Source organism: Carcharodon carcharias, chromosome 8 (assembly GCF_017639515.1).
Source record: "Carcharodon carcharias isolate sCarCar2 chromosome 8, sCarCar2.pri, whole genome shotgun sequence".
NCBI lineage: Eukaryota > Metazoa > Chordata > Chondrichthyes > Lamniformes > Lamnidae > Carcharodon > Carcharodon carcharias.
The window spans coordinates 140,063,729-140,078,614 of record NC_054474.1 but is presented as its reverse complement, the minus strand read 5'-3'; the positions used below and the strand labels follow the sequence as shown (position 1 = coordinate 140,078,614).

General features: G+C 40.0%; 1 protein-coding gene across 14 annotated transcripts in view; it reads left to right on the top strand.

The window, feature by feature from the left end:
* ehmt1b (euchromatic histone-lysine N-methyltransferase 1b) overlaps positions 1-14,886 on the top strand; it is a 171,579-nt gene that overhangs the window by 94,017 nt on the left and 62,676 nt on the right. For 13 of the 14 annotated variants that reach the window (XM_041192991.1, XM_041192994.1, XM_041192999.1 and 10 more), the window contains 8 exons: positions 3,791-3,898; positions 4,128-4,273; positions 6,025-6,168; positions 7,467-7,690; positions 10,399-10,587; positions 13,014-13,096; positions 13,380-13,486; positions 13,982-14,104. In XM_041192991.1, coding sequence (XP_041048925.1) covers positions 3,791-3,898; positions 4,128-4,273; positions 6,025-6,168; positions 7,467-7,690; positions 10,399-10,587; positions 13,014-13,096; positions 13,380-13,486; positions 13,982-14,104 — 1,124 coding nt within the window. The remainder of the gene's footprint in view (positions 1-3,790; positions 3,899-4,127; positions 4,274-6,024; positions 6,169-7,466; positions 7,691-10,398; positions 10,588-13,013; positions 13,097-13,379; positions 13,487-13,981; positions 14,105-14,886) is intronic. The other variant, XM_041192988.1, reaches the window with a different exon arrangement.

Sequence of the window (14,886 nt, the reverse complement as noted above, 5' to 3'; positions counted from 1 at the left end):
AGTCGGAGGACTGCAGGGGACCAGGCACATGCGGAATCAGTGCATGAGGATGTCCCTCTGGAGTTGTCTGCGATGCAGCAATTGCAGAAAATGTGGCCAGGTGTGTGGGAACATCTGGCAGTGTTGCATGAGACTATGCTTCGCTTGGTGCCCATGGTGGAGGAGTCCACACAGAGCATCAGTGATGCAATGAGGCTCATGGCAGAGCGTCATGCTTCCTCCATGGAGAGAGTGACGACTCTTGTGGAGAAGGCCCTCTAGGAGAACAAGCAGGATCTCCTGGGGGTTACGCTCGGACTTGCAAGCCTTCACTGCGCCAGTGGCCACAGCTGGTCATTGCCAATGTGGGAGATGGTGTGGGCTTCAAGCTTCCCAGCTCGTTGCCCACCCATCGACGGTGAACAGGGAGGTCCGGGGCGACCTCACGTCGTCGGAGCAGCTCCCTATCGTATCAGCGGGCTTCTCTCACGGTGCTCTGGATGAGGGCAACAGCTGCTCCGCCCCTCTCCCAGTGACAGCTTCATTGGGTGAGGCTGCGGCGACTGGGGAGATGCCAGTTGTGGACCTGGCAGATCCCTCCCAGGCGGGTCCAGCACAGGCTCCACGGACCAGAGGATGGCCTCCAAGGTCATCAAGGTCAACAGGACAGCAGATGTCTCAGATGCCACTCAGAGCGATGGGGCGGTATCAAGATGTAGCATCCGTAAACGTAAGCATAAGGCGCCTTAGGCACACCACGGGTTTCTCACTGGTGCTTTTATGTTGGCCCTAGAATAGGGAATTATTATTTGTTTATGCTTGAAAAACGTTTTGTTTTGACTTTGTGTGACCTTATGATGGTGAAAATTAATGAAGTGGCAAATTTAGCACTTAAGTGCTGAGTATGGAAGCACCAGGCAAGGCTGGTCCTCCTGATCCATTTGTGTGGAGCTAGCTGAAGTTTCGTTGGATCAAAGTCTCCCGGGTGTCTCTGCCTCCTTGGTGTAGTCCTGGGTCAGCGTTTAGCCCCTCATCATTCCCTTGTGCTTCCTCATCCTCAGAATCAGTGCTGGACTCATCATGTGCAGCTGCATCCACTGCATCAACGTCTTCATCGCCCACTGCGTCCCCCCTTTCCAGCACAAGGTTATGGAGAGCACAGCATGCAACCACTATCACCGAGACATGATTTGGGGGGTACTGGATTGCGCCCCCTGAGCGGCCCAGGCATCAGAAGCGCATCTTGAGAAGACCGATGGCTTTCTCCACCACAGCCCTTGTGGAGGCATGGCTCCTATTGTAGCGCTGCTCAGCTTCTGTTCTTGGATGGCAGAGCGGTGTCATGTGCCACCTTCTGAGGGGATAGCCCTTGTCACCCAGCAGCCATCCATCAAGCCGAGCAGGAGCACTGAAGAGCCCCAGCACCTGGGAGTGTCTGAGGATGTAGGCGTCGTGGGAGCTGCCTGAATACCTCTCACAGACTTGTAGAATCAGCATCCTGTGATCACACACTACCTGAAAGTTCATGGAGTGGAAGCCCTTCCTGTTGACAAAGGCACTGGGCTCACCTGCTGGTGCCTTGATAGCCACATGTGTGCAGTCTATAGCACCCTGGACGCGGGGGTAGCCAGCAATGGCCGCAAAGCCTCTAACTCGCTGTGTCTGGCTTGCCTGGTCCCAGTGGAAGTGGATGAAGGTCAATGCACACCTGAACAGAGCGTCTGTAACCTGCTTGACTCATGTGCACAGCTGATTGGGAGACACTGCAAAGATCACCCACCGAGTCTTGGAAGGAGCCAGAGGCATAGAAGCTGAGGGCAGCTGTGACCTTCAGAGCCACTGGCATGGGGTGTCCACCCACGGAATAAGGAGAGATCTCAGGGCCAATCATCTGAAAGATGTAGCTGACTGTCTCCCTTGACAGTCGGAGTCTCCTTCGGCATGCATCTCAGCCATACTGAGGTAGCTGCTTCGCTGCCTGTATACCCTGGCAGCAGGATAGTGGCGTCTTCTGCGGCGCCTTCCACCTTAGACTACCTCTTGGCCCTGCGCCTCTTGTGCCTGCGCCTGTACTCCCAAAGGTGGCTCCCCTGGAAGCTGATTGTGCACTCCTCCTTCCTCCTTATTGTAACCCTCCCATCCTCCTCAGAGGAGCTGCCCCCCCCCCCCCCGTGGATATGTCAACACCCCTACCCAGGCTAAAGAGAGGCCTCTGGAAAGCTGCAGGCCCAATGAAGATTACTTACTGCAGAGTGCTGACCTTAAGGTCCAAAGTACACAGAAAGCTGCTGGAATTCATTCTGAACTTCTACAGATCACACAGGCAAGTTTAAAAAACTTTCTGCAATAAATACTCTCAGACCAGATTGACAATTCCACTGAGCCCTCTTATCCTGCCAGTGGATGAGTTTTATTAAAAAGCCTCTTATTCGCTTGCCCGTTGCGCCCTTGCACTGAACTGAAGATTGCACGGGTGCCTGAAGATCCGCGTCGATTGACGATTTAAGGGCCTTAACTAGCCCATTAATTAATGATGGGCGCGTGTCAAACTTCATCATGTGCCCGCACAATGAAATATCACGGTGCGTGGTGACACCCGACGTCACCACGTGTCATTTTACCTGCTGATGTTGGGGCCCGCCCCTTGCATGTCTGACAGAAAATTCTGCCCTATGTTACTGAAAGTTGGCTTTTATCTACTCTTGGCTGACATCAGAAAGTTCACATTAAAATTATTGATGGTTTGTTTCAGTTTTGATACGGTATTTGATTCACTTTAAAGAAGAAATGCTGCTGAAGTTTAAAGATTTTATGTCCACAGAATTAAATATTGGTTGGAAAATTGCCACCATAAACTTGATGTGTTTACTTCAAACTTTTTTTTTTACAATCCACAATTGAATGTTTGTATTAGATAGATGCCAAGTACCAACCATAAAAATAATAATTGACATGGAAGCAAATCCTCAAGCTGTATCAGCCATGGGAACCATAGATACTAGTTGCCCACTGCATATAAATTATTTCAGAATCGTTTCAAATTTTCTTTTAGTATACATTTAACTCTTAACATACTGCAAATATAGTATATTGTGTGAATACTGTAGTAGCTCTGCAATGTGAAAATAGTCAATTTTAATGCTTGTGAATTTTGCACTATGGTTAAAGTACTTCACCACTTACGGACCCAATATTCTTAATTTTCACTGTGTCACATAAAGTCTGTAGATGCCTTCAAGCTGCAGTAGAGAGTCATAAGGCAGAATTTTACAGTCTCCCACCGGCTGGCTTGCTTTGGGGGGGAGGGGGGTGGGGTGCAGGGGTAATTGCTGCGTTCCTTAGAGTGTTTGGTCTATCCATTGGACCCACCCAACGCTGAAGGCTACATTTGAGAAACCTGTCTGTTTTATCAAAGGAAAGGTCAACATTCACACAATATGCTAACATGCTGTAGATAGATTGACATTTAATTATGAATGCAGTCACTGATGGGAGAACCATGTGTCCACTGTCAGCTGCAGTCCTCTAACATAACATCACTAATACAATATTCAATAGAATATTGAAATTCAAGAAACCAACCAGCAAATGTTAGTCAATAATCTTGAATTCTAGTCCTCACTAAAAAGTTAAGAATTCAAAGACCTGTTGAGGCTCCACTTGGAGAAAATTAACAGTCCAGGTGAGAAAATGCTTAGGGGCTTATATTTTTAACAAAACTTAGATCTTTCAGAACCAGCCTTCAAATCCTGACTGTTGTATGGTTAAAGTGCTTTTGTAAACATCTGAGTGTAAATTTCATTATTTACAGGTACTGAAACAGAGACTCAAGCCCTGACAGATAATAATGAGTATACAGAGATGCCCCTTAGCTCACTGAATTTGCCTGCAGGTGGCCTTTTCTCTTCACAGTCTACAGGTAAAGTTGCTTTATCGATTTTAAGGTTTGTGTTGTTTCCAGATATACAGCTAGAATATAAAACTTAATTTGCTATGAGGAAACATTTGGGAAATGTTTACACGCTGGAGATTTTAGTTCAATTGAATTTTGCATGACTTATGTGAATGCTTTCAACCAATTATGCTTTGATTATTTTTGTACTAAGAAAGGTTGAAATGAACTGTCTGAATATTGTAATTCTACGCAGGTATTTCCCAAAGCTCTGACTCAATGGAACTAGACAAGCTACAGGAGTTACCTCTTTGTAGCTGTCGGATGGAAACACCAAAAAGTCGAGAGATTGTTAAACTGGCTAACAATAAGTGTATGGCGACTGAGAATATAGATGAAGAGGTAAGAAGCATTTGGCACAAGTTTGAGAAAACAATCATATGGACAGGTTTATGTTGGTTGTTGGATAATGATGATTCTCATAATGTCTAAATTGCATTTTACTTAAGTTTTGATTATGTATCAAGCTAATTATGCCCCCCCCCACCCCTGTGAGCAGTTAAAGTTGAAACTGCATTGAAAATGATAGAATATAACATTTAAAAAAAAGTTAAACATGCCCTTCCAAAGAAATAAGAATACCACCTTTAGGATAATGAAGCTTAACTTTATTAAGAGTTATCACGGTGAAGGATACTGTCTCCACTAGTTTTTATATTACTTAATCATATTTTTAGAGTTATGTTTGAGGTTTTGACTCAGCCAAAGGAAATGTGTGTTCTGGTACTAGTTCTTGACATATGTAAGAGATAGTGCTATATCTTTAAAGTTAATGTATCCTTCTGCTATGAAGACTGAACCTTGGTTTTTCTTGGTGAGCTTTTGTTGTGGCTTGTGGAATAGATGTTCCCTATACATGTAGTCTATGAACACCTTAAAGTGCACGACATATGCAACAGGTTTGAAGAGGTTTGGGTGCTTTTTCAACCAGCTCCATGTATCTGTCTTCAGTATTCCCCAAAATATGCCCTTCTAAATGGTTTGATTGAGATATGCTGACTTTAAAATAAACATAATATACCTTACAAAATGGAGAATCTCATAAGTGGAGGTATTTTAATGTAATCTAATACACGTTGCCTAAAAAATCTTAATTTTAACATGTGTTAGCACTGTTTTACAAATCCAATATCTTCTGTCAACTCTCAAATAGCTTAGGTGATGAAGGATAGAGTATTGGAGCCTAGTTTTTATTCACTTACAAGCTTTTATTTATAGAGGGAAACTTCATATAGAGTGCATTTCCAACAAAAAAGCCCCCTTTCAGACTGGTCATATGTGCATTTATGCCCTTAAATGATAACCGCCAGCAGAACAAAATTAACATCCAACTGATTCACAGTAAACACTTGGTGAACCTATTTTGTGCAATACAATTTTAAGTAGCACAATTGAAAAATAATTGAAGGAAGATTTCCTTTGGTCATAATTAGGATTTCAGTTTTGTTACTTCTAGAATACAGAGAAAATCCTGCTTCGCTGTACTTTTAAATGATCCATTAATTAACATCTATTATAGAATTAAAGGTTCAGCTGATACACTTGACTCTCTTTGGTGGTTTATATTATACTTTAGCCCATTGAGCAGAATAAGAGAGAAATAAATAAAGAACTTGCAATTATATTGCCCCTTTCAAAATCTCCAGAAGCCCCAAAGCGCTTTACAGTTAATAAATAACGTTAGAAGTGTAGCCACTGTTGTAATACAATTAACATGACAGCCACTTTGCACACAACAAGGTCCCAAAAGTAGCAATGAGATACCAACCAGGTTAAATGTTTTAGTGATGTTGGTTGAGGGATAAATATTAGTCTGGACACTGGAGAGAACACTTCTCTTCTTCAAAATAATGCCATGGGATCTTGTGCATCCACCTGAGGGAAGATGATCCCTCAGTTTAACGTCATCCAAAAGAAGGCACTTGCAGAAGTGCAGTACTTCCACTTGATAGCCTGAAGTGACTAAGTATACAGGTCAGAGTTCAACTGTGATAAAAATTTTGTGCTGATAAAATCTAGCTCATGGTTGATAAATTTAGAGCAAAATCTGCAAATCAGCAGCTGTAATTTGCCTGAACAAATATTTCTTGCAGTTAAGTAGCTGTATTAACAGCGTGATCAAACAAGAGATGATGCGACCCTCCAATAAGGTGCAGCTAATGGTACTGTGTGAGGACCACAGATCCCGGATGGTTAAACACCAGTGTTGCCCAGGATGTGGATACTTCTGCACTGCTGTAAGTGTAGAGAGTCTGGTATAGTAGATAAGTACAAATATCAAGATGAAAAATATTTCTCACTTGTTTTGGTTCTTGACTGTAAAGCTCAAATAATACGGAGCAAAAATGCAAAATTATTTTGTAACATATGTAAATAATTGATATGTCTTTTTCCAGTTTCAGGTTAACTTGTAAGGCAAAAGGTCAATGTGATAAGTGTGTTCGTAGTTAATAACCAGAAAGTGTGTAAAACCTTTTTTCTCTGGTAACTAGAAGAGCTGATTGAAAAGTATTGTGTTTATAGTGAGCTCCCTTGTTTGTTCCCAAATTAAGAAGCAAAAATGTCTGCAACATTTTGTTTAAACACAGTACAGTCAACCAACAAGCAGCTTAAGGATTCTTCATGTATATTAGAAATTTTTATCCATTGCCCACCAGATGGCACATGAGGTTTAAAGGTAGATTTAGCTATTTTGGGCCCCCCTTGGCAGAGGTGTCAGAGCATTTTTCCATTTTCAGTAGACTTTCCCTTTAATGGTTAGATCCTTTTTATGCACTGAACTTAAATTATTTTTGGATTTAGTCCCCTTTATATGTTGATAGGAATTTAATTTCTTCACATGTAGAGGAGCATGATCTTTGAGAGAGAGAGAGGGGAGGAAGTGCTACTTCTTGCTTACCCAAAAGTGATCAGAGGCAAGTACATCAGTGCATTTAGGCCAAGTTGGAACAATTTTGATTCCCTTTTCTCAAGAAATGCACATTGCATTACCTGACAACATGTGACAGTAAGAAGGTTGCATTCTCAACCATACTTAGAATATACATCCTTTTGCATACGGGTGTGAAGTAAATCTTTTATTACTGCTCTATACACACCTTGTGTTTATTGATTTGTTTACACCACTGCAGCCTCCAGTTTAACAAATAATGGGATTTTGAAGTTTATTTCTACCAGGTTGATCCCCTCAACAATGCAGTAGAATAGTCAAGCTGATGCTTTAATGGGAGTGGGACAAGTTGATTTCAAAACTCAGCGTTCCTGTGTGGTCTGTTTTTTGCTTTAACCACAGTTAGTTGGGGAGGCACTAAGCAAAATTATGTCTCTTATGCAGGGAAATTATGAAAATGTGGAATTGATAGCCAGGTTTTATCATTTGCCATTCTGTTTGTGTTTAAAGAGGCCTGGAAGCATGGTGCTGGCTACCCTTTCACTCATTTTGCATCATGATAAATGAAAATGGCATTTAAAAAAGTTATCCTTAAGTACTTGCTAGTTATGACAGGCATGTATTAAATTTATATGGCCTTTCCAGGGGACCTTCATGGAATGCCAACCTGATAGTACCATCTCACACCGCTTTCACAAGAATTGTGCATCTTATTTGAATGGGTTGTCTTTCTGCCCGCATTGTGGTGAAGATACTATTCAAGCAAAAGAAGTTACCATAGCAAAAGCAGACACTACCTCTATGGTACCTCTCCCAACACAGGAGAAGATTGTTGCTGTGAATGGAAAAGCAGACACCACTACAGCAAGGTAGTGTTTTGTGTCATCTTTGCTTAGATGTTTATGCTCTTACTGAAAGAATTGCAAACATTTAGAATTTTTCTATTTATGTCCTGTGTGTTTGGATGGTGGCGAGAACAGCTTAATGAGTATTGTTGAATTTTGCTTTTTTTTTAATTTCTCGGAAGTTCCAGTTTAACTGTAATATTTGAAATAGAAACATTTTTTGTTTGAAAACTCTTGGTAAAATCCCATGGTGAGATTTTTTTTTGCTCTTGTTTACTTATCTTCACTAGGGCTCAGCTAAATATCCTCTTGCACCATTTCTTTTGAGTATATAATTGACTTTTGTGGAAAGGGCTTAGAATGCATTGGATGATTTTCCCATTGAGAGTGCTTTTTCAAAGGCTTCTTTCATTATTAATTCAAGTAAAATTAACGCCCCAGATCACTATGATCAGAATCCTTTTTTATTAAAAATTAGAAATCAGATATTCTCTTACCCCGTGTCCATGTGCTATTTTTGCAATCAATACTTCGCTATTTTTCTAAGTACCTTGAACAAATCACAAAATGGTTTGTAACTAAAAGTATTTGAAATAATTTTAAGAACTGACCAGTTCAAGTAATTCTGTTTTCCATTTATAGTATTATAAAAATGACTTGGTACATGATTCAAACATATCTAACATATAATCCAACAAACATTTGCACATGCACATATATTCAATCATAGAATACTAAATTAAAATTATATAAGAATAAATAGTACAATGCAGCCTGAGTTTCTTGTGTTGCAGATGTACCTTTTTAGGCCTTCATTATTTGTCTAGAATTTTATTATATGGCTGAAGCCATGAATTTTCATTAAAAATGTATCACGATTCACTGGGGATAGTGCACTGTAATATCAAGCCCCACTATTCCCCGAGCAGCGACAAATGGGAAAAGTTTGACCAAACCACTAGATTGCCCCAATCCTGCCTAACTTTAATTTAGGTTAACAGAATATGAGCACCAGGTTTTTAAATTTATAAGTAAATTACTGTTTATTCAACAAATTTTCTTTAACTGGTGGCAAAAGAAAGAAATATGGACTGCTAACTTCTAACTCTATATCTTAAATTCTACCCCTTCTTAAACCCCTAAACTCAAATGCGCACACAAACACACATGCACACAAACACAAATATACACACACACCTACATACATACACATACACCTACACACACACACACACACGCACACACACAAAACACAGACTTTATGGGTGAGATAAAACAGTTCAATAGCACCTATCTGGAGTACAGGATTAGATGAGTTGATTTTGATTGTCTTCCAAATTCCCTGCAGCTTGTTGATGACACGAGGTGGCCTCCCAGCACTTTCAGCCTGTGGTTCACTGGTTGAAAAACTTGCTTTTCAATGTCTCTACTGGTGAAATTTCTCTTCTTCCTCTCAACAGGGGATTTCAGAGAAAGCAGGTTACAGAAATGTGAGCAATAGCCAGCTATCTACTATGGCAGAATTACTGGAATCCTACAAGCTTAGGAGAGAGAAGTTTTAGACCTTCCCTCTTTGCAGGCAAGGAGCTGTACTGCCTGCACTGTTACCACACAAAACCGGAGTCATCTGGCCAGGAGCCAATTAAAACGCTGTCATCAGGCAGTTCTCCTTATTCCAGGACTCCTTTCTGGCACCATCCCGTTCTTTTATGGCAAACTGTTTGAGGGTAGCAACGTTGCAGATATTCCTCATCCTATTCCAGTGAATATGCCTTTCAACTGCAGCCATTGTATTTTTTAAAGCCACAGTCCAAAAAAAAAGAAAATTATGTTCTTTACAAATGTTAAAGATTACAAAATACTTATGTATTAATGGTCAGTTGGGTGCACTGAAAATGCATGATATGAATTACAGTTCCTAAATTTATTAAAAATAGTTTCTAAAACTTTTAAGAGCAATTAGATGTCCATATACTGAAATACTGTAAATGATTGAAATTTGATATTCTCATTATACCTTTAAGTTGTAATCTTGTTGTATGCCACTGACGGAGAAGGTCTGTCCACATCAGAAATTTTGTTCTGGCACAGATCCTGGACTAGAGATAAAACTCCTGCCTGTGAGTGCCATTCACTCATTACAGCAAGTTTTACAATCTTTGCTGGGCATCAGATTCTTGACATAACTTAATTTTAGCATTTCACTCCCATTTTTGAGTTTTTTATTGTGTTCCTGTGAGGTATTTAGGAATATTTTCTGCTCTCATATTATTTAAGTGCTAGTTGCTCAATTTTATCTTCTACATCTTAGATATACTATTGAATTTTGAATTCATACATTATTTGCCTCTCTCAGCAGTTTACTTGAGTTGGTATTTTAAAGCTTGGCTGAGAACATTGTTCATTTTCACTCATAATTTTGCTGTAATTGAATTGTCACTTTCTGGAAATAGTAATGAGGAGCAATGATAAGTATTTGGTGATCTTGAAGGTTGGTGGATGGGTCTAAAACGAAAACGCTGTTTGGTAAACAAATCAAGATTCTCTTCAGAATTCTGTTTATTGGGCAGCATGTTCTTAAATGTAATTCATTTTTATCTGAATAAGCTGATATGTTCGACTTTAATGTTAAGTACATTCAATAACTTGAAGTCTGTTGGTGTTAGAATAAACATCTACAGAACGTAAATTAACTTTAGTCATCTAATGTAATTTTCAAACAATTTTTGTAGCAGTGCTCGGATAAAAATGTCCATGGAAAACAAGCCTGAGAGTGCTATCTCCAAAATGGCTGATAGTTCAGATACCACCAGCCTTTCCACTACGTTGAAATCTGGAGCAGTCATATCAGCTACAGGTTTGCCAACTGGGCCTGGGAAAGAGACCATGGAAAGCATTCTTATTGCGCTTGATACAGAGAGGTAAGCATTCAGAAAGTAAGGGTTTACAATAGGGAAAAGATCAATTAAAAGTTTTCTCCTATTGAAACAAGGAATAATAAAAATACTGATTTGAGAAGAGCTAACACCGAAAATTCCAACGTGAAGTTGATGTATTTATTTTCTATTGACTTTCTGTGGGCTCCATTACTTTGGGGTCGTTCAGGCAGGGCTTTGTAACTGAATGTCTAAGGATACACGAGTGACATAAAGGAGTTGCTCACTTCCTTTCCCTATCCACGTAGGGAGCCAGCACGTCCCCATTCCTCTGGTACAGCTGGGATCTGCAACTTGAGGATCATGGGTGCAGTTCCTTTAACTTACTTTAACATGTTGGATCATCATGGCCTTTCTTGGGTCTGTTTGCAAAAAATTAATTCAGGAAATGTAAAAATAATCCTGTGTTTCTCAAATTAATTTGCATAGCCCAGATCTTCCAATTGAATTTGTGGTGAACTTTGAAATGATTGCCCCTGTTGCATGTCAGCACCCAGAGGAAGTCTCGATATGCGCATATGCATAGTACATACCCCGGTGTTTCAAGCTTCTGATGGGCAAAGATATGCTGCCTGGACCCCTCCACAGTTTGCTCTGATATGGACCCTACCGCTGTAGACTTGGGCTAGGTACCCTGAACTTGCCCAAAAATTTACTCCAGGATATGTTGTTAATCACAGGTGTAGGATCCTAAAGTGATTAACAACAGAAACTGTATTGGCAAGTCCTCAACATATATTTAAAGCAATACCCTGCCCACCCTCCACCAAGCCCCCAACCTTCACTCACCCTTCCATCCACTTTCACCCATCGCTCGGCATCCAATATCTACCCCAACCCAAACACACCAACCCCCCCACCAAACCAACCCCCACCCATCACCCCACTTGTAAGTAACACTTGTCCATTACTAATCCTTTCTGTAATATAAAAAAAATCAATGCATTCAGAATCCTAATGCATTTGGGAATAGCTGTGACCACTTATAATCCTTTAGGTAAACAGATAATAAAAAAATCAACGCACTCAGAGACCTAATGCACTTTACCATTTATTTCATTTGAAGTACTTGTACAATTCAAGTCCAGGCTTTTCCATGGTTACTTGCGTTAAAGGTTATACAAGCTCATAAAAGCAATTAAAAGGCTTTGAAAAGTTCAAAATAGTTTTTAAAAAATCTTAACTTTAAAATCCTTACCATAATAGCACAAGCCTGCTGGACGTTAAGGGACATTCCTTGTGCTGCTAACGTCAAAGAGCACATGGCGTTGGTGCTTCTGTGCCTTGCCGCTACCCCTCTGACTGCCTTCATGGATGGCTATGCCCTCAGTGGGACAGGAAGCCCCTGAAGTTCCAGCGCAAGAAGGAAAAAACAGTTTTACTTGCGGTCAGTGGCAAGGCCATGGCATTTGCTGCTGACTGGAGGATCTGGGACATTACAATCTAACAAAAAAATGAAATTCTTCCACCATGTTAATAACTAAACATATTTGAAAAGCCCCCTTTATTAGCTTAATGGGTGAAAGCTTCTCCCAGTATAGCACTAGCATACAGTCAAAGTTCTAGGTTTGATTTCATGTCTCTGCTGAATTTGCTAATTTGGTCTGGATCCTAACAGTTTGTATGTCATATGGTTTCCATGTCATTGGTCTAAAGAAAGGAAAGAAAATAGTCTTTGGCCGTTATCTGTAGCTTCCTGTTGGGCAGATGCATGGGAACATGGTGAGAATGGGATCATTGTTCATCATCATGTCCTCAGGGGTGAATGGCCTGCCAACTCTTGCTTGTGGAATTGTAAACCAGTGAAAGTTGGAGAACAAAAGTCTATGAAAAAATAACATACTAGCAATGTTTTTATCAAGGAAGCTGTCCTATCTAAGTCAATATTTCCTTGTACTAGCTCAGTATAAAACTGATGTGGTGTTCCTCTTATTGAATAAACCTATTGTTGATTTTGCTTAAATTGTGCCTTTATCTGAATCTAAATAGTTTAGTTCTTGTATAGTAGAGAAATGTATATTTATGAATTCTCTTCAAGGGACATATTGCTTAAAATAACACCCATTTAAAGGGAAGTACTTTCCATTTAAAGTACTTCTTACAAACAGTGCCCTAAATTTCTCCCACATCTCAAACATTGGGGTGGTAACCCCAATGAACTTGTATGACAATTGTCACTAGGGTGTAAAATAGTATTGAGCTAACAACTTCTTAGAAAAACAGTTTAGTGGCAGGGAACTAATTACATATCTGCATAATTGCAGAGCCAAAACATATCTCCCATTACTCTGCCAGTGCATGTTGGATTTCACACCGTGGAATGCCATGTTACCCATTTTGCTACTATTTATGAAAGAATAGCTTACTATGCTGCACTACTTAATGAGATTTTATTTATTTTGCTCCAATAGACCCAAGAAGTTGCGTTTTCATCCGAAGCAGCTATATATCTCCGCTAAGCAGGGAGAGATGCAGAAAGTGCTTTTAATGCTAGGTAAGTTTTCATGTATATCTAAATGTGGGATAAAAATGTGATACATATTTAAAATTAAAGGGAAGGGTTTTGTACATATCAGCTCCGAAGAAATGGACTTTATGAGCTGAATAGCCTTTTTTGTACATTTTTTTCTTTCATCTACAGGTGGAAATATCGAGCATTTTTATTTTATATATTCATTTGCATAATCTACTGTCCTGTAACTGGTTTCAAATTGAATTTGTCGAAGCACAGAAATTTGCTTGAGTGCTTAATTTTTTTCCTATTATCTTTACTCTAGTTGATGGGATTGATCCTAACTTTAGAGCTGAGCACCAGAATAAGCGGACACCTCTCCATGCAGCTGCTGAGATAGGCCATGTGGAAATTTGCCATATGCTCGTACAGGTTAAAATGATCTTATTTTGTTGATTTTTCAGCCTTTTTTTTATAATGTCTTGTTTGTTCTCTACCTAGATAATTTTGCAATTTAAAAAATCACGTCCATAAATTCAGTATAACATGAAGCCAGCATTACCGTCGAACCTATAATGTTGTAAATCACTCTTTTTTAATCTTGGACTGTGCACCTTGCAGGCAAAGATGGCATTTATTGCTCGTTCATGGTTGCCTATGAGAAGCTGGTGATGGTTTGTCTTCTTGAATCGCTGCAGTTTGTGTCATGAATCTTGTTCTAATTTTTCTTTTATCTATTTTCATGTAAAAATACATTGTTGCAAAGAGCTGAGAGAAAGAGATGAGCCTATTTGCATTATATAGTTGTCATTCTGATTATAAGGAAGCAAACTGTTACTGTATTCACCAAATAACAACAAAATTTTATCCATAATGATAAAATTGTTCCAGTTTGTGTATCATAAAGACATTTGGCCTCTTTTGCAGGCTGGTGCTAATCTAGATACCTGTGATGATGATCAGAGGACCCCATTGATGGAAGCAGCAGAGAACAACCAACTTGAAACAGTAAAATACCTCTTGAAGGCAGGTGCACTGGCAGATCACAAGGTTAGGATGGAAAGTGAAAAGTTCTCATCATACGTTTTAGCGTTCATAGATTTCTTCTGGTTTCCCCTTAAATTCCTGGACCCAAGTGTTGCACTGGTTTCTGGTACTGTCTTTTCACCCTGTGATGTAGCTTGGAATCAGGTGTAAGCTCATGGAATGAAAATCTCCTGATAGTTTTAAGGGCCTCAAATGAAGTAAGTTTGGATGTCTCATTTCCATATTTTGCACAGCACATACTACCCATAATTTAGAACCTCTTTCAGAAAGGCTCAACGATAGCTATTGAGGGGAAATAGAAATATTAATGGCCCAGATTGGGATACCCTCCTGAAGCTGCTGGCAGCCATCCCTGATTTAGAAAATGCCTCCAAATCTCTAAACTTAAGACAGCCTACTGAGCTGTCTGATCTGGAATCCCAAGAACAGAATTTGCTGACTTGTTCAGCCTTCCCTTTGTTCTTTGTACGTCCACTCTTAGTGATTCCTTGCTGCCTACCATTGGTCTGTTTTCTTGGACTGACTGTAGTTTTTTATTCAACTGATGTCATGGTCACCCTTTAGATGGGATATCATTACCCAGTTAGTAGTGCAGTTACTTCAAGGATACCCATTGCCGCAAGAGGAAGCAAAATACCAGAAATCTAACTATTTGATTGCTATATGCTACAGTTTGCACAAGACATAAATGGGAATGATTTCAAAGTCTAAACTTTACGTTGTGGCTTAATGGGCATGATGAGCTTGCTGCTTTGAGTACTCCAGGTTATCTACTACTTGTGTAT